Raw genomic sequence first — 19658 nt, 5'->3', positions numbered from 1 at the left:
TCGAGTAGTGGTCTACAGGAGATTCTTCACCTAGGAATTGGGGTTGAGGTTTTGAAACAAGAGGGAGCAGACATACCAGCCATTCCCGGGAACTGGTGGAAAGGTACAGGTGCAGATGGTTCAGGTGAGGATGAGGGAAGGGTTAAGAACACGATGAGCTCACGGAGACCGTGCCATTTAGAGGACTCTGGGAGACAGATGCAGCCATTGCCAGTGGGAAGGCACATGGCTTCATGGCCAAGAGCCTAGACTTTGAAGGGAAGCAGACAGTCTGGATTCATAGTTGACTCAGGAAGCCGTAGGTTTGGGTTTCCCTGCCTGACAAATGGGGAGAGTAGTAATGGCTACTTTGGTGGTCTGTGGTGAGGATCAGGTGAAGCAGGACCTTTGGAACAGGAGCCAGTGAGCAAGCCCTGGCCAAACGTTAGCTTCTGGGGTGCGGCCAACAAGTGCCAAAGGGCTGGATAGAGATCTAAGAGTCTGTCTTCTGGAGGTTATGGTAGGAGACTGACATAACAATTTTTCTGGAAGCCTCTGGAGCGTTCACAGGGGAGAGACTTCAGCTCTCACCCTGGATAGAGATCTCAAACCAGGGCAGGAACTGGGTCGTTTGGAGGCTGGACCTGTGGCTTATAACGCATAAGAATGGCAGGCCCTTCTCTTCACACTTGGACATCAGTCTGCTAGTTTAGGGAGCTGGGGTCTGGTAGGCCTCACTTGCTTTATTGTAGGAGCCTGGCTTCCCTCCCCTAGAACCCTGTCCTCTGCCCCACAGCAGCAAAGGTCACAGTTTTGAAGATTTATCCTGACTCCAGAGAAGTAAGTCCTAAGATGATCTCTGTAATACAATGATAATAAATATGCATACGATGGTTTGGGGAGATTTTAGGGAGATTTTCCTCATAACTTTATTTTTGTCATTTTCATAAAGTATAATAAAATATATACCATGTGACTTTAAAAATTGAAATTAGCTCTCCTCCTAAAAATCCCTACTTTCAGCAGTTCAAACTAGTAAATAGTCTATTTGTGTAACTTTACCTTTTAATTTTTTTAATATTTTACTGAGATAAAATTGATCTATAACACGTATCAGGTGTACAACATAATGATTTGGTAATTGTATATATTGTGAAATGATCACCACAGGGTCTAGTTAACATCCATCGCCACACATAATTACAGGATTTTTTCTTTATTTATATGACTTTAAAATCTTGCTGTGAATGACAAATTCGAACGCACATTTCTAATGTTCAGCAGCCGTGGTCCATGGATGTAATTAAATGCTTCTTTGTGTGATCATGTTCATGTTTCAAAATTAAAGCAGACTACTATTTGCTGGGCTGTGTTCCAGAAGTTCATTGGAAGGTAGTTTAAAATGCATTTCTCCCAGTCAACGTTAGATAGGTTGACTTGGTTGCTGAATAAGCTGTAAGAGACTATTTATATATACTTAAGTATAACATATATGTATTTATTTGTGTATCCCTGTATGTGTGTGCATATGTTTGTAGAGGCCTAAAACAGAGTACCAGAAGTACCCTTCAGCAAATTAAATCTAGAACATCAGAGTAGGGGGTATTAAATCTGAGGGAATCTGTGCAAAGCACATAGATCTGTGCCCGACAAGCTGGTGGGCTCTCAGTAATTGGCAGTTACTACCCTCAAGGTCACCCACTCTGGGGTCAGGTGGTGGAATGAAATGGCCTCGGCCCTGTGGGTGCAGGTGGAGAGCTCCCTGGGGAGGTCCCTGTGGCAGTCTCCAAGCTGAAGACGAGTGAAGCACGCACTTCCTAAGCTAGATCTCTGTTTGCATTTTATCCCGTGTCTGAAACCTGACTGCCTGACGCCCAAACCTGACCTTCCCCAGGAAGGAACTTTCCCTCTGTTGATGGGATGGCATTTAGCTTTATCTGTGCTACCTTGGGTTTCCTATTGCACAGTCACCAGGAGGCCTCATCTCCGCACCCCCCCGCACCGCCCCCCCGGGCTCTGTTCTGGGGTGGGATTGGGAACAGCCTGCCTTCACGTGCAGTCTGTCCGCAGCCTTGCCCTGGTGGCTTTCCCGGAGTGGAAGCAGGTGTTGAACCGTGGTTTGGGGACACAGAGGCATATAAGGACAGGGTCTTAGTCCTCCCACTGCCCCTCGGGCCACCCGTCCTCCACCATCCCGGTCCTCCCACTTAAAGGCCCCGGGGCTAGTGACAAGTGGGAATCCCAGAGCCTTGGGCATTTTCAAATAGTTTTATTTTTCGAACTGAAATCCCTTCATTAATTTTCTCTTTAGCCACCCTATCAAAATACCTTATAAGGAAAGTATTTGGGGGGTGGTGTGGATAAGTGAAGACGACCTTTTGCAGTTGTGTCCTTGTGCCTTAAAAGAATCGCATCAGGCACGAGGTTGCTGAGTGAGAAACTGGGTGTAATTACTTGAAAATATAATTTCCTGAGAGGGGACTTGATGGAAAAGACGTGGAAAGAGAAGATACCACGAAAAAGTGACCAGCTTTAACTGACTGCCTCCATATATTTTCCCCCAGCGAATCCTGCTATTTGGGGCATGATTAAAATACTGCGGAACTATATAGGTCTCAAAGTTGTTTGCAAGGAAACTAATTTTACTTTGCTGTTGTCCTGTTTGTACTGTTCTTATTTTTCCTCATCGATAGAACAGGCATTCCCATCGCACATACTGGAACCAATAGAAGAGCTTTCAGAGGAAGAAAAAGGTAACCAAGGGCTCCATCAGGGGTCCTACCTGCCCAGAGTCTACTTAGATGCCAAAACGCAAGCCTTGAATCCGATCCAGTGGTTTTTGTCACACCGTATCAAAAGTAGGGAAGACATTTAGGTTTGGAGATTATGCTTTCAGTCTATCTGTAGTAATCTGTCATCTTACTCCTTTAACATGCTGTTATATTTTCTTTCCCCTGCGTTCCTGCGTTCTTAGCATCTGAGTAAGACATTTTTGTGTCAGTCGTGTGCCCGATGATAACAAAAATATTTGTCGCACAGTAGGTATTTCTCACACCCTGGATCTGGGAAAGGAGTGGGTGAAGTACCCATTTCAAAATGATTTTAATAGCAAGAAAATCGTAACGTTTAAGCTCTCAATGTAGAATATTTAGGTGCAGAATAATATCTGTGTGGGCAAATTTGGGAGCTGTTCAAGGTTTGGGGAGATAATTAGAGCAATTGTTGCTTATTCATTTGGCAGTTCTCAAAATCACTTTCTGTCCATTAATTTTGAAGTTTATGAAAAATGTTCCACATTATTAAGAGTATTTTCTATGCCAGACTTGTAGATCCTAACACCATTACATCTGAATCTGTTTATCATCATTTTCTCCTTAACAGTGATAATGCTTGACCATTTATCACCTCTTCAGGAGAAAGCAAATGGTTAATATGTATATAGATTCTGGCCTTGCCATTTGTGTTAGAGAATTAAAATTTTTATTAAAAAAATTTTTAATCTTTATTTTTGAGAGAGAGAGAGAGAGAGAGAGAGAGAGAGAGAGAAAGCACAAGTGGGGGAGGGGGAGAGAGAGAGGGAGACACAGAATCTGAAGCAGGCTCCAGGCTCTGAGCTGTCAGCACAGAGCCCAACACAGGGCTTGAACTCACGAAATATGAGATCATGACCTGAGCTGACGTTGGAGGTTTAACAGACTTGAGCCACCCAGCCGCCCCAAGAATTAAAATTATATATTCCAATTTGCAAATTCTTAATAGTTGTTATAACTTCTTCTGTGTTATCTAGACAACTTTTTCCAAATTGTTTAGAAATTGAGAAGTGACTAAACCAGGCACATCTATAAAATCTATGCAATGTGTATTTTCAATTTGCTTTCAAATAACATGCTTTCTCCCTCCTCCATGTCATTTACTGATGTCTGGAACACAAAATATCTTATTCTGTGAAGAATCTATGTAATGCATCAGGAGGTTCATAGAAAGGGTCCAAAATTTTTAAACAGGAGCCCCAAATCATATGGTTCACACTCATTTAAAAAACGAGTCAGCTAGGTTCCAAGAGGAGTCCTGCTTTGTCCACCATCACTTGGGGCCCTGCTTCCTCCCACTGCACCCTTCTGCCTCTGTTTCTTTTAAAATTCTCTACCCAGACCATGTAGGGGGTGAGTTTGGGCGGCAAACACCGTCATTGGTTGTGTTGCCACATGCAAGGAACCAGACTGGGAAAGAAAATAATCTTTGCCACCCTCGACTGCATTCAGACACAGCTCTAGTGGGACATAGGAAAGGGCTGGAGACCACCAGAAAGCCCTGAGTCCCAAGCACACTGTTACAGAAGCCAGGGACCCAATGAATCCTTCCAATGCTTCCATGGGGCCAGCAGATTAATTGCCATCAATAAATTCCTCAGCTGTGCTAACATTTTGCGATGATATCTGTGCAGCTAAATTTTGGCAGTGGTTTGTTTGCAAAGCGCTGTGGCTGTTACCAAGAAGTAAGGCATGCATGACTATTTCTGTGTCCATACTTTTTTGACAGTCCCAGAGAGGCATATTTGATCTTGCTGTCCTATAGGACGTTAGGATGTGAGGGCCAGGAGGGCTCTCAGGGGCCGTTTTATTGTTCAGAACCTCGAAACACAGGGGGATCGGGAGCTTGCTCCAAGCTGTTGGGCTTCATTAGTGACGGGGCTGGAACTAAAGTCCAGGTGTTCTGCGTTCCATAGTTTAATGCAAGGAATGAAGTGAGAGAGGCAGGCTGGTCCAGGACTGGCAGGGTGCCCTTGGAGTAGTCTCTTTACCTATCTGTTTTTAGTGTCTTCAGGTGAAAAATGAGACAATTAATTACTAGATGATGAAGTCCCTTCCGACTCGGAAATTCTGTTTTGGTTTTTTTTTTACTGTTTGCTTTGCACTGCAATTATTTGCTCACCATGAATGCTGTGTCATTAGTCTGATATAACTGATCATTTGTGTGGGCTGTTATCCACTGGCCACCTACCTGGGTATGCTTTACATTTTAAAAAATTTTTTTTAATGTTTATTTTTGTGAGAGAGAGGGAGAAGTAGGGACAGAGAGAGAGGGAGACACAGAATCTAAAGCAGGATCCAGGCTCCCAGGTGTCAGCACAGAGCCCGACGCGTGGCTTCAACTCACAAACGGTGAGATCATGACCTGACCTAACGTCAGATGCTTAACCGACTGACCCAGGCACCCCATGCCTTAAATTTTTTTTTTTTAAATTTTTTTCTTCAACGTTTATTTATTTTTGGGACAGAGAGAGACAGAGCATGAACGAGGGAGGGGCAGAGAGAGAGGGAGACACAGAATCGGAAACAGGCTCCAGGCTCTGAGCCATCAGCCCAGAGCCCGACGCGGGGCTCGAACCCACGGACCGCGAGATCGTGACCTGGCTGAAGTCAGACGCTTAACCGACTGCGCCACCCAGGCGCCCCGTTTTAAATTTTTTAATGAGAGGAAATGCTGATCCTTAGAAAGTTTTGTCTTACTGATCTTGTGAACGGTATGTGCTTTAATTAAAGTCTTCAGCTGTGATTGGCTTTCAAGTGATTAATTCCACCTTTACATAAAAACTTTGTTTTTTCTCCTGTTCATTCTATATTCTTTCTTTTGCTTCTTATCGGCCAGCTCCAGCCTTCTGAGAGTCCTTCCTACCAAGAGGTTTCTAATTATTCATAAATGAATAATCCAAAGCAAGCATCAACATATAAAGTGAATTTGAGGACAGAGGGAAATGTTTAATCTGCAGTCATTTTGGGAAACTCGGTCATCAGAATGAATTTGTCATCAGGGTTGAGAATGAACCCAGACCAATCAGCAAACAAATTCAGTTCACTTGACCCCAGTCCTGGAGCAGACAGAGCCTGGAGCCTCTCTGGCTGTGCTTGTCTTCAGTTCCTTTTATATCCTGGATACTGACCCCAAAATTACCTTTGTGTAAACAGGGCAAGAGGTGTGTCTGTTTCAGTGGTAGCACCATGACTCCCAGGTCATCTCTTGGTACCTCTTCTCATTTTAGCCCTAGATATTTGTGCACTTGATGGCCAACTAGCAGCCAAAGCCAACAACACGGCCATGGCTGCAGCTGGATTTTGGTGCATTATCTCTGGATTTTGATGCGTTATCCATTCCTAGGACAGAAGTGCTTTTTTGTTTGTTTATTTTTGAAAGAGGGAGAGAGAGAGAGAGAGAGAGAGAGAGAAAGAGAAAGAATGTGAGTGGGGGAGGGGCAGAGAGAGAGGGAGACACAGTATCTGAAACAGGCTCCAGGTTCTGAGCTGTCAGCACAGAGCCCAACACTGGGCTCCAATTCACAGACCAGACTGTGAGATTATGATTTGAGCTGAAGTCAAACGCTTAACCGCTTAACCAACTGAGTGAGCCACCCAGGCGTCCCAGAAGTGCTTTTTTTTTTTTTTTTTTTTTTTTAAGGTGGCCCCAGAATACGGGAAAACATTGGTGGGAAAACAGCATGAATGCTGAGAATATAAAATTTGAGATTACTTCTGACTTGTATTAATAATCTTACAAAATTTCATAATTTCAGTTTAGCAAGCCGCAGTACCAAAGTATAGCAAAGCATTATCATGCAGGACCTTTCCTTCTATTTAATGTACATATCATCATTTGACTGATTTTGCCCTCAGCAGAACCAGTTATTAATGAGCAGAAATATTCTTTACCTGCTGGAATCGCACTAAGGTTTAGAGAACATCTGAACCACAGAGCGTTTTGTTGAGGGTCTTCTGTCAATCTGAGTGCCGTGGGTCCCTACACTTCCCATGGACTGAGGTGGGGGAGGGAAGAATGGGTGTATCTGGAGCTCCTGGAGCCCCAGACTCACTAGATGCTGGCATCTGGTGCTACCCTTGTTGGGTGAAACACCCCTGTTTGGAGAATAGACTCCAAAATGATAGCACTGGTGACGTGTTCTCTCAGATCTGGCTTGGGACATTCACTAAGGGTCTGAACAGCCCACTGTGAGGCCTCTTGCATCAAATTCTCAGCTCCTTTGACATCGGACTCAGTTCAGGGTCATGTAGATATGCCCCTTCTCCAAATGCTCTTGAAGTAGACATTTTTTAGTGGGAAGGAAAAGCTAGAATATGGCCTATTGTTTTTTCTTTGCTTTTAATTAGAAAGGCTCTTTTAAACAGAATATACTTCTCCCAAGACCTGTATTAACCTCTTTTTCATTTTGGTAAATAGTTTGGGAGGGATTATAATTTTCATGTTTTGAAATTTTGTATAAACTTCTACCGAATTTATTAAATAAAAACTTAATTATTTAATGTAAACTGGGCTTCTTCATAAAATGATACATAAATTCTAACTGAATTTAAGACAGATGAATTCTTCAGAAAGTAGCAAAATAATTTTAGGATAAACCATCGAACTTCTAAAGAATTTATTTTTTCTACTGTGCTTCTATAGAGACATTTCTCTTGCATTATTTATCTAGTTATAATTCAGTTAAGTGGGAGGGGCAGAGAAAGAGGGAGAGGGAGAATCCCAAGCAGGCTCTGCACCTGTTAGTGCAGAGCTAGACATGGGGCTTGAACCCATGAACTGTGAGACCATGACCTGAGACAGAAACAAGAGCCAGCCACTTAACTGACTGAGACACACAGGCACCCCTAAAGACACTGAAGTTTTTTTTAATGTTTATTTATTTTTGAAGAAGAGAGAGAGTGGGGGGGGGGCAGGGGGGGCAGAAAGAGAGGGAGATACAGAATCCGAAGCAGGCTCCAGGCTCTGAGCTGTCAGCACAGAGCCCGACGCAGGGCTTGAACCCACAAACTGCAAGATCATGACCTGAGCCAAAGTCAGATGCCCAACCGACTGAGCCACCCAGGCACCCCAAGACACTGAAGTTTTAAAGCAAACTTAAGATAGTTTTGAAAGTTGTGATACTTCAGCATTATATATTGTGCTTGAATGACCAAATGACCCAAAAACTATTACAAAATGCTTGCTGTTTAAAAGTGGTGTTTTGCCATTTTCTGCTTAGGGATTTTATGTATTTTTCTTTTTTCTTCTCTTTTCTTTTTTCTTTTCTTTTCTTTTTAAAATTTAAATCCAAGTTCGTTAAGATACAATGTAGTATTGCTTTCAGGAGTTGAATCTAGTGATTCATCACATACATATAACAGCCAGTGCTCATCACAAGGGCCCTCCTTACCGTCCATCATCCATTTAGCCCATCCTCCACCCACCCCCATCGCCTCCAGCAACCCTCAGTTTGTTCTCTGTATTTAAGAGTCTCATGGTTTGCCTCCCACTCTGTTTTTATCTTATTTTTCCTTCCCTTTCCCTATGTTCAGTCTGTTTTGTTTCTTAAATTCCACATGTGAGTGAAATCATATGATACTTGCTGTTCTCTGACTTATTTTCACTTAGCATAATACACTTCAGTTCAGGAATATTTAATTTTTTTAACACATTTTGTAAACCTTATTTCAGGAAGGGAGAATGAACAGAAATTAAATAACCACAAGATACATTTAAGGAAAGCTTTGAAGGGTAACCCCTCCCTCAATAAGGAAATCAGAAACATGTTGGAGCAGAGTTTGCTGGAGAAACTGGAAACCTTGGGGATTAATGCGGTAAGCTCATTCATTTCAGGAACATTTGTTGGTTGTGCTTTATTTTGCTTTCTCAATGGGAAGAGATCAGAGAAGAGAAGAAGGCATGTCTGTTCTGTCCTTGTGGATTCATTCTGTCCTGATGGCCCACCTTGTATTGTTGGTTAGTCAGACAGACAGAGACAGACACACACACACACACACACACACACACACACACACACACGTCTGTGCATTCAGTCCTGGCACTCGACAGCCTCTCACCGCTAACCAATCATGTAGAGTCATTCACACATCCCCTGTCCCACTGCGCTGGGAGTGCCTTTCGAGGTCAGAATAGCATGTTGTGGTATGTTAGGGCATCCTCTTACCTCACACGCAGCCATAAAGACAAAAGGTTGGCATAGTTTGTGCTAACAAATGTTCATGAAATGAAGAACATGCCAGGATAATTCGGTTAACGGTTCATCTCTTCAGGATATACGTGGTATTTCAAGTGATCACTTCAGTAGAGTGCTAAGAACTGTGGAATCAGCAAGACATGAGCGAGAAAGACAAATACCTAACATTCAGCAAATTCGAGAATTCCTTGAACGTGAGGTCAGCTGTAAAATCGAGGAGAGAAACTTACTGTCCTCAGGTAAGCCCGTAACTGACTGCCATTGCATTTCTGCACATAGGAGCGACATCCAGTTATCTTTCATAATTTTAAATGTCTCACAAACTCTAGAACTTGACTGGCAAGTCTAATACCAATGAACCATTTATATGTTGGGTCTCGGATTTTATTTTTATATTAAAAATTGCCTGTGGTGTGGACTCTAGACCCAAGAGACGAGTTTGTTGGTTTCAACTGCCAGTGTAGACAGTATTGTGGTATTTTCTTCTTCACTCACTGATCATCAAGGCAATGGAGATTCATGAATGATACTACTATTCCAGATAAGTATGGCGCTTCTCAAATGGATACCCTCTCAACTGGAGAAATACCCAAGGCAGTGCAACTTCCTCCCAAAAGCAGACAACTGATTAGGCAAAGACCTGTTTTCACTGATAGGACATCTGTTCCCAAGTGAGTATTTTTAACGCTAAAATTTTTGTATTAATGTTTGTCCTAGTCAGCTTGGGCTGCCATAACAAAATACCATAGACTGGGTGGCTTTAAAAGTTTTTTTTTTTTTTAAATGTTTGTTTATTTTTGAGAGAGAGAGACAGAGACAGAGCACAAGCCGGGGAGGAGCAGAGAGAGAGGGAGACACAGAATCCAAAGCAGGCTCCAGGCTCCAGGCTGTGAGCACGGAGCCCGATGCAGGGCTTGAACTCATGAACTGCGAAATCATGACCTGAGCCAAAGTCGGACGCTCAATCGACCGAGCCACCCAGGCACCCCTGATAGACTGGGTGGCTTTAAAGAACAGCGATATGTTTTCTCACGCTTCTGGAGATTGGAAGTCTGAAATCAGCATGCAGTATGGTCGGGTTCTGGTGGCAGCTCGCTTCCAGGCTTGCAGACAGACGCCTTTTTTTCCCTTTTTTCTCACTGTGTCCTCCCATGGCAGGCAGAGAGAGGACTGATCCCTCTTCCTCTTTTTAAAAAGGACACTAATTCATTTATGGGGGCCCCCACCCTCATGACCTCAGATAAACCTAATTACCTCCCAAAGACCCCTTCTTCTGAGAGCATCACATTGGGGGTTAGGGGTTCCACACACAGATATTAGGGGGACACACACTCACGCCACAACAAGGTTTGACTCAGCCAAGAGTCACAGTACAGCTCCTCCCGGCCTGTCATGGGCACAGTACAGCTCCTCCCGTTGCTGCTGATCCTCGTTAACATACGTTCAAAGCCACAATCACCAATCCCATAGAAATTTACATTAAATTATGTTATTGGTCCATGCCGTTTAGAAATCGTTTTCTGTTGTTTTTTAGAATTAAGAAAAATATCACAGAAGATCATTTTCCCAAAAAGTCTTCAACTCTTACGTGAGTACTTGGGAGCGGGGAGCAGCCATTTAAAAAATTCTTTTCACTGAACGTTCCTTTTATCGTAAATTGGTGTGTGCACTGTGATTAACTAAAGCCCTAATGATTAAACATCGTAATTGATTTGTTACTCTTTTATGACATGTCTTTGTTTCTTTACCAGATTTTATGTAAGTCAGTAGCACTTATCACATCTTGACCTCCACTAAGAAGTGAGACCGCCCTGAGTCATTTCCGTTACTCCCCTCAGTGTCCAGTAGTTTTCAATAAGCACAAAGAATTAAATGGATGATGTCAACTTTTAGCGGCTGGATTCTTGGTAGCACAGTCAGATGATATTGCAGTCTTCTCGCTCCTTGTGGAAATCAGGAATGGCCCTAGACCTTACTGTCTTCGGCCCTCTCGGGATACTAAGAATCCTAGCTGAGTTACTCATAAGCTGTGTGCCACTGATTCAGTAGTTAACCTGTTTAAGCCTGTTTTCTTATCTGTTCAATGGGATGATGCTGCCTTTTTCACAGGATAGTTCTACTACAAATTAATACATGAAAAGGGTTTGCCTCAGTGCTTGGCAGTTCATGGGGGCATAATAAATTATAGGTATATTTTTGTTTTTACCTAATAATGGTTTTTAGTTTTGTTATTTTACTTATAATTTATATTTAAGGGAATATAATTTAAATATAAATTTGAGTATTTATAAGTAAATTTAATTTTATCATAACTGAAATTTATCATCAAGTTTTTCTGGAGATAGTAATACTATAAATATCTCTTCTTGAGGCATTGTGTATATATAGTAGAGACAATATAAACTATATATATATATATAAACTATATATAAATATATATATAAACTATATACATAAACTATATATAAATATATATATAATAATCACATATAGTTATATATAAACTATATATATAAACTATATAAATATATATTTAACTTATATAGTTAGAGACAGTATAAATATAGTAGAGGCAATAAAAATGATTTACCCTTCAAAAGCACTCTTCATGTACATAATCTCATAGGAAGAGCCTTATTTCATGGGATGTGGTATAACAACATTGTCTGGAATTTAAATGCTCAAAGAATATTTTTTTTGAGAGAGAGAGAGAAGGGGAGGGGCAGAGGGAGAGAGGGAATCTTTTATTTTTTAATGTTTATTTATTTATTTTGAGAGTGAGCATGGGGGAGGGGCAGAGAGAGAGGGAGAGAGAGGATACCCAGCAGAGTCCAATGCTGTCAGTGCAAAGCTCAGCTTGGGCTCTCATGAGCCTGTGAGACCATGACCTGAGTTGAAATCAAGAGTCAAACACTTAACCCAGTGAGCCCCCAGGCACCCCAGGAGAGAGAGAGTCTTAAGCAGATTCCACGCTTAGCATGGAGCCCCACGCGGGACTTGATCCCATGATGCTGGGATCATTACCTGAGCCGAAATCAAGAGTTAGACACTTACCCGACTGAGCCACCCAGGAGCCCTAAGTGCTCCAAGAATATTCTTAAATGAACAAACACTACTCTGAACTTCTCACTTTAAAATAGAATGCTATTTTAAAAGGCATATCCTGTAATGTGAAGTGACCGAAAATCCTGAATCATTGTAAATCCTGAAATGTGAAAACAATGCCGTTTGGGTTTTCATTTGTTTAGGACGCCGCCCTTCAGTTCAGAGGAAGAGTTGGATGGTGAGGACCTCATCCAGGCATGCGCATCCCCAGACTTACTTCTCGTGCAGTCATCCAAAAGCAACAAGAGTAGCTTTGGAAAGAACACTGTCAAAAGTGACACTGACTGGACCGAGGGTAGTGATATCGAGGACTCCGATATTTCTCCCAAGCCCACAGGTGAGCTGTTGTCATTGAAAATCCTTTAGGAAATTTCGTTTAGGACAGTGGTTCCTAACTAGGGGCACAAAGCACCGGGAGTCTGAGCTGGGAAAGTGCTCACAGGAAGGATGGGGCTAATCCAAAAGCTACTGTTGCCAAAGGAAGACGGACAGGGCACGGCAACTCACTGATGTGCAAGTGGAAGGCGAGGAGGGAGCTGGGGATACCGAAGTGTGTCAGTTTCCTAGGGCTTTAGGAACAAAGTGCTACACGCCTTGTGGCTTTGAACAAATTTCTTGTCTCCGTTCCAGAAGCTGGAAGGCCAAAATCAAGGGTGGCAAGGTTGGTTCTTTGTGAGGGCCACAAGGGAAAGATCTGGTGTGAGCCTTTGGCCTTGGCTTGCCAATGGCCGTCTGGTCCCTGTGTCTCATCACATCACCTTGCCCCTGTTCGTCTATCTTTGTGTCTGTCTCGTTTTTATAAGGACACGAGTCATACTGGATTATGCCCCGCCCCCTAATGACCTCACTTTAATTTGATTACCCCTTTAAAGGCCTTATCTCAAAATAAGATCACGTTCTGATATAGGGGGTCAGGACATCAACATATGCACATGGAGGGATACAACTCAGCCCATACACTGGGTGCCTGTAAGAATGGCTGTTCTTATGCACCTTGCTGCCTTCGGGTGGGGCAGTTCTAGAGGAGCAGAAAAGCCAAGTGTAGGACTGCTGATAATTTGAAGAGAAGTGGGGCATAAGGGTCATTTCTTAAAAAAGAAGTTCTGCTTAATGCAGTTTAAACATTATATATTTCAAACACCTCAGATATTAATTTATCGTATTGTATACAATTTATATATGTACATATAATTATGTAAAATATAATTAATTTCAAAACAGTTAATACTGTTTTTGAAAATACCCACATGAATATTCCACTTATACAGACTACCTTGCTGAAATGAACATTTCTTTTTTTTTTTTAATGTTTATTTATTTTTGAAGGAGAGAAAGACAGAGTGTGAGTGGGGGAGGGGCAGAGAGAGAGGGAGGCGCAGAATCCAAAGCAGGTTCCAGGCTCTGAGCTGTCAGCACAGAATCCGACTCGGGGCTCAAACCCACAAACTGCGGGATCACCACCTGAGCCGAAGCCAGACGCTTAAACGACTGCGCCACCCAGGCGCCCCGAAATGAACGTTTCTGACCACAACTTGAATGAAACCATCCTTCTTTGATTTAAAATGAAAACTTGGGGCGCCTGGGTGGCGCAGTCGGTTAAGCGGCCGACTTCAGCCAGGTCATGATCTCGCGGTCCGGGAGTTCGAGCCCCGCGTCGGGCTCTGGGCTGATGGCTCAGAGCCTGGAGCCTGTTTCCGATTCTGTGTCTCGCTCTCTCTCTGCCCCTCCCCCGTTCATGCTCTGTCTCTCTCTGTCCCAAAAATAAATAAACGTTGAAAAAATAAATAAATAAATAAATAAAATGAAAACGTTATTACTTCTAGTCTAGGGGATCATGATCTTTTTAAAATGGATTATTATAAGGGCATTAATGTAACTTTCTGTCAATGCCCAAAATATATCAATTGATTTTAATTTAATAAATATGATTTTTTGCAAAGCTTACATTTTTTCAAATTCACCTGTAAAGTTATTTCGGAACCAAATGTAGATAATGATTTTTTTTTTTTAACTGTACCTATTTCCTGTTGGTCACATAGGAACCTCCATTAAAACGCTGACTGAAAAAGTTGAAAAGACGGTTTCAAATCACGGAAGTGTGAACAAGCCTTTTGGTGGGATTAATGTTGCTGAGGCGTTCATCAAGAAAGAATTGAAAGAAGACCTGAAGGTGAAATCACTTTTGCTTGCTAGACATACACAGAGAAATTCATCTTTTAATGGGTTATCCTTACTAATTGTATGTTCTTTCTGTAGTGAAATATTAAACAAACCTAGTTACTTGGTGTAGCCAGAGGTTGAGACTTTTACCTTATCTCACTTGCCATCTTGCCTTTCTTTCCATTCTGTAGAGAATCAAAGATACTGGGGTGCTAACTGGTAATAAGGCAACATGTGCTTATCAAGTTCTACAGGTTTTCAAATGCCTGTCACACATCCGGGCTTGACACTTGCAGGTGTTAGGCGGTTTGTACACAGAAACGTGTGACTGACTAGAACCTGGGGCCTCAGATCCGAGTCGGCGGCATGACCTGACCGTAAAATGGGGACTTGTCGAGGTCTGGCCCCACTTGGGAGCTGGCATTGGTGGAGAAATGCATCAGAGATCTGAGGGCAGAGCCCAAGCTCTTCTCCCTGAAGGGAGGAGAGGCCCTGACACATTCCGAGGTCCCAACGCCAGGACACCGGAAGTGTTTCTGTGGATGGAGGGCCCCTGTTGTATTTCCGGGCACCGCTCATCTGTGCCGACTGGGTCTTCCAGTGGGCCTTCCAAGTCACTGCTTGCTTAGATTTAACTCTTCTCCTGCCCATCTAGGGACCCAGAGCATTTTGTCAAACTACTTTTAGTAGTGTTATTTGTGTTGTACAAGCCAAAAGTGACAAAACGTATCACTCAAGCAAGAGAAAGCTAATGTGTCTTCCTTAGAAAAGGGGCAGTAGACATGTGTGCTCCTTCAGTCGGGGCCTTTTCTGCAGGGCCCTTGTGTGACGTCTCCTGCAGTTCAGTGTCAAATTATCACAGAGGGAAGAGCCCCAGACCCTGCCTAGTTCCTACCTGGGGAGCACCCTTACTTTGCTACTACAACGTAGTGTTTCTGGGATTTTGGAAACTCATGGTTGGTAGAGGAGGTAGGAAACCTACATTTCCATGGCAAAACAAAAAACAAAGAACAAAAACAATAAAAGAGGTGGTTCTGTCTGCTTTCAAAACACAGCTTTCCAAGTTCGTTTCATTCCCTTCCAGAAATGACCAGATGGGCAATCCTCCGAGATTCCCCAAATTCAAGTCATTCTGTGTCAGCAGCTCAGTCTAGCCAACAGAACGACCAAGGGGCGCTAACATGGACCGCGTCTTTATGAAACGTTCATTACTCTCCTTTTCTTTTAGTGCACAGATGTGGACGATGAAGACTGGGACATATCATCCTTAGAGGAAGAAAAATCTTTAGGGAAAAAAACTGGGCAAGAACAGAAGGAACCTCTACCTTTGAAGAATGAGCCAAATTCTACTCAAGTGCCAAATGCCTGGGTTGCATCTAATCTCCAGGGGCCAAAGGGAGAAGGTTTGCTGCTTTAACGTCTTACAGGAGCTTGGTCCACTTTCTAATTATTTGTGTTTCTTCCTTATAAATATCTAATTAAACTTAATTAATATATCATACAAGTATCGATGCTTTATGTTATTTTATTTTTTTTTTAATTTTTTTTTCAACGTTTATTTTTGGGACAGAGAGAGACAGAGCATGAACGGGGGAGGGGCAGAGAGAGAGCGAGACACAGAATCAGAAACAGGCTCCAGGTTCCGAGCCATCAGCCCAGAGCCTGACGCGGGGCTCGAACTCCCGGACCGCGAGATCGTGACCTGGCTGAAGTCAGACGCTTAACCGACTGCGCCACCCAGGCGCCCCAGCTTTATGTTATTTTAAAAAGGACTAAATGTGCACAACATCTGATCTGTATATATTTATTTAATTTGGGCCTAATCTTTGGATTTTAATTTTATTACTTTAATTTTAACATTATTTTTGAGAACGCCCATACAGATATTCATGCTTCATGCAGATGCCTCGCAGAAAATGAGAATTTCTGATCACACACCTGAGTGGGGCCATTCTTCTGGCAGTCTTCCTGAATTAATCTGCTCACACATCAAATGTTTTTATTTTCTTTGAAGAAAGATTTCTCTTGCAACATCGTAGCCAGTGGGATGAATTACAAATGAAACCCTGAGGTGACATTGTTCTTGGATGAGACCTAGCATCTGGCTAAGTCCGGGAACTTAAGTCTCAATGTATGTTTAATTTTTAAAATTATAAAATGTAATCTGTGTATTTTTTAATCAAAGAAATTCTGCCCATGGTGAAAGCCAAGGGTCACAGAAGGGCTCCTCTGTGTGCCCCTCACCTCCTACGTTACCTCGAGTTCCCCCACATCTGAGTAGTGGGTCACGCTAGTATCCAGACTCAACACCTGTAGACGTTAACTGTTGGTGTCCTGCTAAGACAGGCGGGGGTCTGGCTCATTTTCTCCCCTTACTACACCTCTCATGACCCCTCTTCAGGGTCTTCAGGCCCCTATTGGTAGCTTTAATACATGCAGACCTCTCCCTTTGTCCTTTCCATTTTCAGCAAGATCTCTTGCCACCTCACTCTGTAAGATGCCAAGAGGAGCCATTGCCATGTCCGCCCTTCAAGTCAACTTTTCTCTCCTCCAGGGTGTGAGCCGTGCCTATACTGCCACACCGTGCCCATCACCAGGTGGCCTGTGCTGTCTGAAGGTTGATTCTGACAGTCACAACCTGACGACCGTGTACATTACAGTAACTGTATGCACACGAGACCGAGAGGATGCTCTGAATACCTTCCCTTTCTCTTCTCCCCATGGCATGACCTCACGCCCCTCAAAGAAAAGATGTCTAAAGGACACTCAAGTGGAAATCTCTGCACCACACTATTTTGGTGGCTCAGCACACTTCTTAACATCATATTGAAGCCCACGTCCCCTAGAAAATCCTTTTTTTTTTTTTCCCACCATTTAATTCCTACTTGGCTTATTATAATTTGATTCTGCTTTCTTTACACCTACTACTCAGAGTCCGTAACAGTGACAAAACATTATCGAGCACAGTCAGGATCCAGACCCTGTGCTGAATGCAGGGAAGGAGAGATGCTGAGTGGAAGCCTCCACGCAGGGGTCCAGTGAGGTGTCCTGGAGACGTGGCCATTCCGTGGCCAGACTGCACCCAGCCTCCTCCACAGCCTGCGGACGCTGGGGCCTGCGGATGGGTGAACAGACTCAGACACCCAAGTTTCGGAGTTTTACAGGCTCCTCAATGTGCTGGTTTGATCACTCAGGCCTCCTCTTCCTCCCCCCACAGGACTTCAAGATGAATCAAGCACGTTGAAAAGCAGCTTAGTAACTGTGACTGATTGGAGTGACTCTTCAGATGTGTGACTACAGCCCCGGAGTCAGAAGGTCCAGACGCCAACAGGATTTCAGTAATCTGCCCACAGGATCCTTAACGCTCCTGCCCTACGGTATTTCCCACAAGAACAAGGAAGCGGATTCAAAGAACAAGGGTCTCTTTAACGGCACCTAATTCAGTATTGAAAACAAAAACTGTCAACAGTATTTCGAAGCATACAAAGGTGTTTAAGACTTCTGCTGCTTAAAAATAATGTGTCATTGAAGTCATAAAAAGTTTTCTCTTCGGAGCGGTACTCTAGTGTTTAAGCGCATTTTTTCGACTAATTTTTAAGTGAATTTTTTTAAAACTTATAGCCAGTTTGGGTTCGAATTAAAGCTTTTTTTTTAAATACCTTTCTTATATACATTGTCACACTGGAAGTGATTTATTATAAAATTCTCTTAGTATGCTTAAAACTGAATTAGTGGAATCAGTGAAATCTTACGAGTAGACTGGTTATTTTTCACATAGAAGTAAGTCTAGAATTATAAAAATATAGCTAGGCCCACACTAAATACATTTTCCAGAAGTACCTGTTCCAGACTCAGCTTTGAGCCATTGTAAGCATGTTGTTATTAAACAATTATTTTAGAACTTTAAACACCATTTCTGCAGTATAACCTTTACCTTGGATATTTTATGAATAAAATGTAGCTGTTTTAAACGTCAATTTATTAGAATATGAAAAGATTGGGTCATTACTGAATTCACATGTGTATGTAGGGTTTTTCCCCCCTTTTTTCAAATGCCCAACCCATATTATAAAATACCTCAAAGCTATTAGTTCTGTTCTTAACAATTGTCAATGGTCGCAAAGTTCATATAAACTGTTTTTTGCATTTTTTGTACTTTGTGGTACTACATGTACTCTTGTTTCCAAAAAAAAGGTAACATTTTAACTAATGGTCTGTTGGGTTTTGGATGTCTTTTTCAATTTGCCAACCTTTTAAGTAAAGGCCTCCATTACATCACTGTGACTGTGGCTGAGTTACTCATTAAAGACAGTTCTGAGCTAAACTTACTTTATGGGGGGGCGGGGGGTTAGGCTTGCCCTGTTAGCTGTGCCACAACAGCCTAATCTAAAGTCACAACAATTTATTATGCTTCTGCCCCTCCCCGCCCCTTCCTCGCCCCTTCCTCGGGGGTCCCTTTCACTTGTCTGCTTGCACCCTTTCTAACACTTCCCCCAGGCCATTTTATGCAGATGTACTCACTTTGTAGTAAGTGCTTTCAATCAAATTTTCCTGTAGTAGGACAGAGATAAGCAACACACAGAAGCCACGTCCTGCCTGCAAAGGCACAGGGGCCACTGTGTTATTTCAACCCTTATTTAAACAGATACTTATTTAACATACTTATTTAACAGATACTTATGTAACAGACCTTGGGTCTGTTTTGCTTTTTTAACATGCATCATTAGTTCCTTTAATCAGAACAACTTCATAATCCTCATCCTGAAGATGTGCCAAAAGGAGGGGCGCCTGGGTGGCTCAGTTGGCTAAGCATACGACTTCAGCTGAAGTCATGATCTCGCGGTTCGTGAGTTTGAGCCCTGCCTCAGGTTCTGTGCTAACAGCGCAGAGCCTGCCTGGGATTCTCTCTCTCCCGCTCTCTCTCTACCTCTTCCCCACTTGTGCGCACTGTCTCTCAAAATAAACTTAAAAAAAAAAAAGATGTGAGAAAAGAAGAATTATTAAGTAACTTGCCAGAGGCCATACGGCTAGGAAGTGACAAGAGCAGGCTTTCCCTGGGCTCCAAGCTCCGTGTCTGCCACATCTTCACTCCTGACGGAAGGGGGTGGACTTCTGCCAAGCGAGCCCCAAATTTAAATCAAGTTGGCACATCTGTGTTGCAAAAGCAGGTGCCACCCAGGCTCCAGGACCTTCCTCTGGGGGCTCCAAAGTCAGGCGTGATCAGCATCTCTCACTCAGCTCGTGCTGATGCTCCGCTCCAGAACCTGCTTTCTACAGAGACACCCAAGCAGTTATTGAAGGTGGACATGCCAGGCAATGGGCAGGAGCCCTTCCTTGAGCGCTCACAGAGTCGCAGTAGTGACAGGCATAAGAAACCACAAGTCAATGCTACGCAGACTGTAACCTG

The 19658-nt window shown here is 42.9% G+C and overlaps 1 protein-coding gene across 4 annotated transcripts in view; it reads left to right on the top strand.

Moving 5' to 3' along the window:
* The window catches only part of DZIP1 (DAZ interacting zinc finger protein 1), a 56309-nt gene extending 37780 nt beyond the window's left edge, over positions 1–18529 (top strand). For 3 of the 4 annotated variants that reach the window (XM_047869620.1, XM_047869614.1, XM_047869636.1), the window contains 9 exons: positions 2673–2732; positions 8464–8606; positions 9063–9225; positions 9528–9657; positions 10521–10574; positions 12235–12428; positions 14131–14261; positions 15480–15654; positions 17469–18529. In XM_047869620.1, the coding sequence (XP_047725576.1) occupies positions 2673–2732; positions 8464–8606; positions 9063–9225; positions 9528–9657; positions 10521–10574; positions 12235–12428; positions 14131–14261; positions 15480–15654; positions 17469–17545 (1127 nt within the window). In that variant the 3' untranslated portion in view covers positions 17546–18529. The remainder of the gene's footprint in view (positions 1–2672; positions 2733–8463; positions 8607–9062; positions 9226–9527; positions 9658–10520; positions 10575–12234; positions 12429–14130; positions 14262–15479; positions 15655–17468) is intronic. The other variant, XM_047869628.1, reaches the window with a different exon arrangement.
* Positions 18530–19658: the final 1129 nt, after the last annotated feature.

This window comes from Prionailurus viverrinus, chromosome A1, assembly GCF_022837055.1.
Source record: "Prionailurus viverrinus isolate Anna chromosome A1, UM_Priviv_1.0, whole genome shotgun sequence".
Classification (NCBI taxonomy): Eukaryota; Metazoa; Chordata; class Mammalia; order Carnivora; family Felidae; genus Prionailurus; species Prionailurus viverrinus.
Note: the sequence above shows the minus strand (reverse complement) of the source record. Positions and strands in the feature narration are given on the sequence as shown.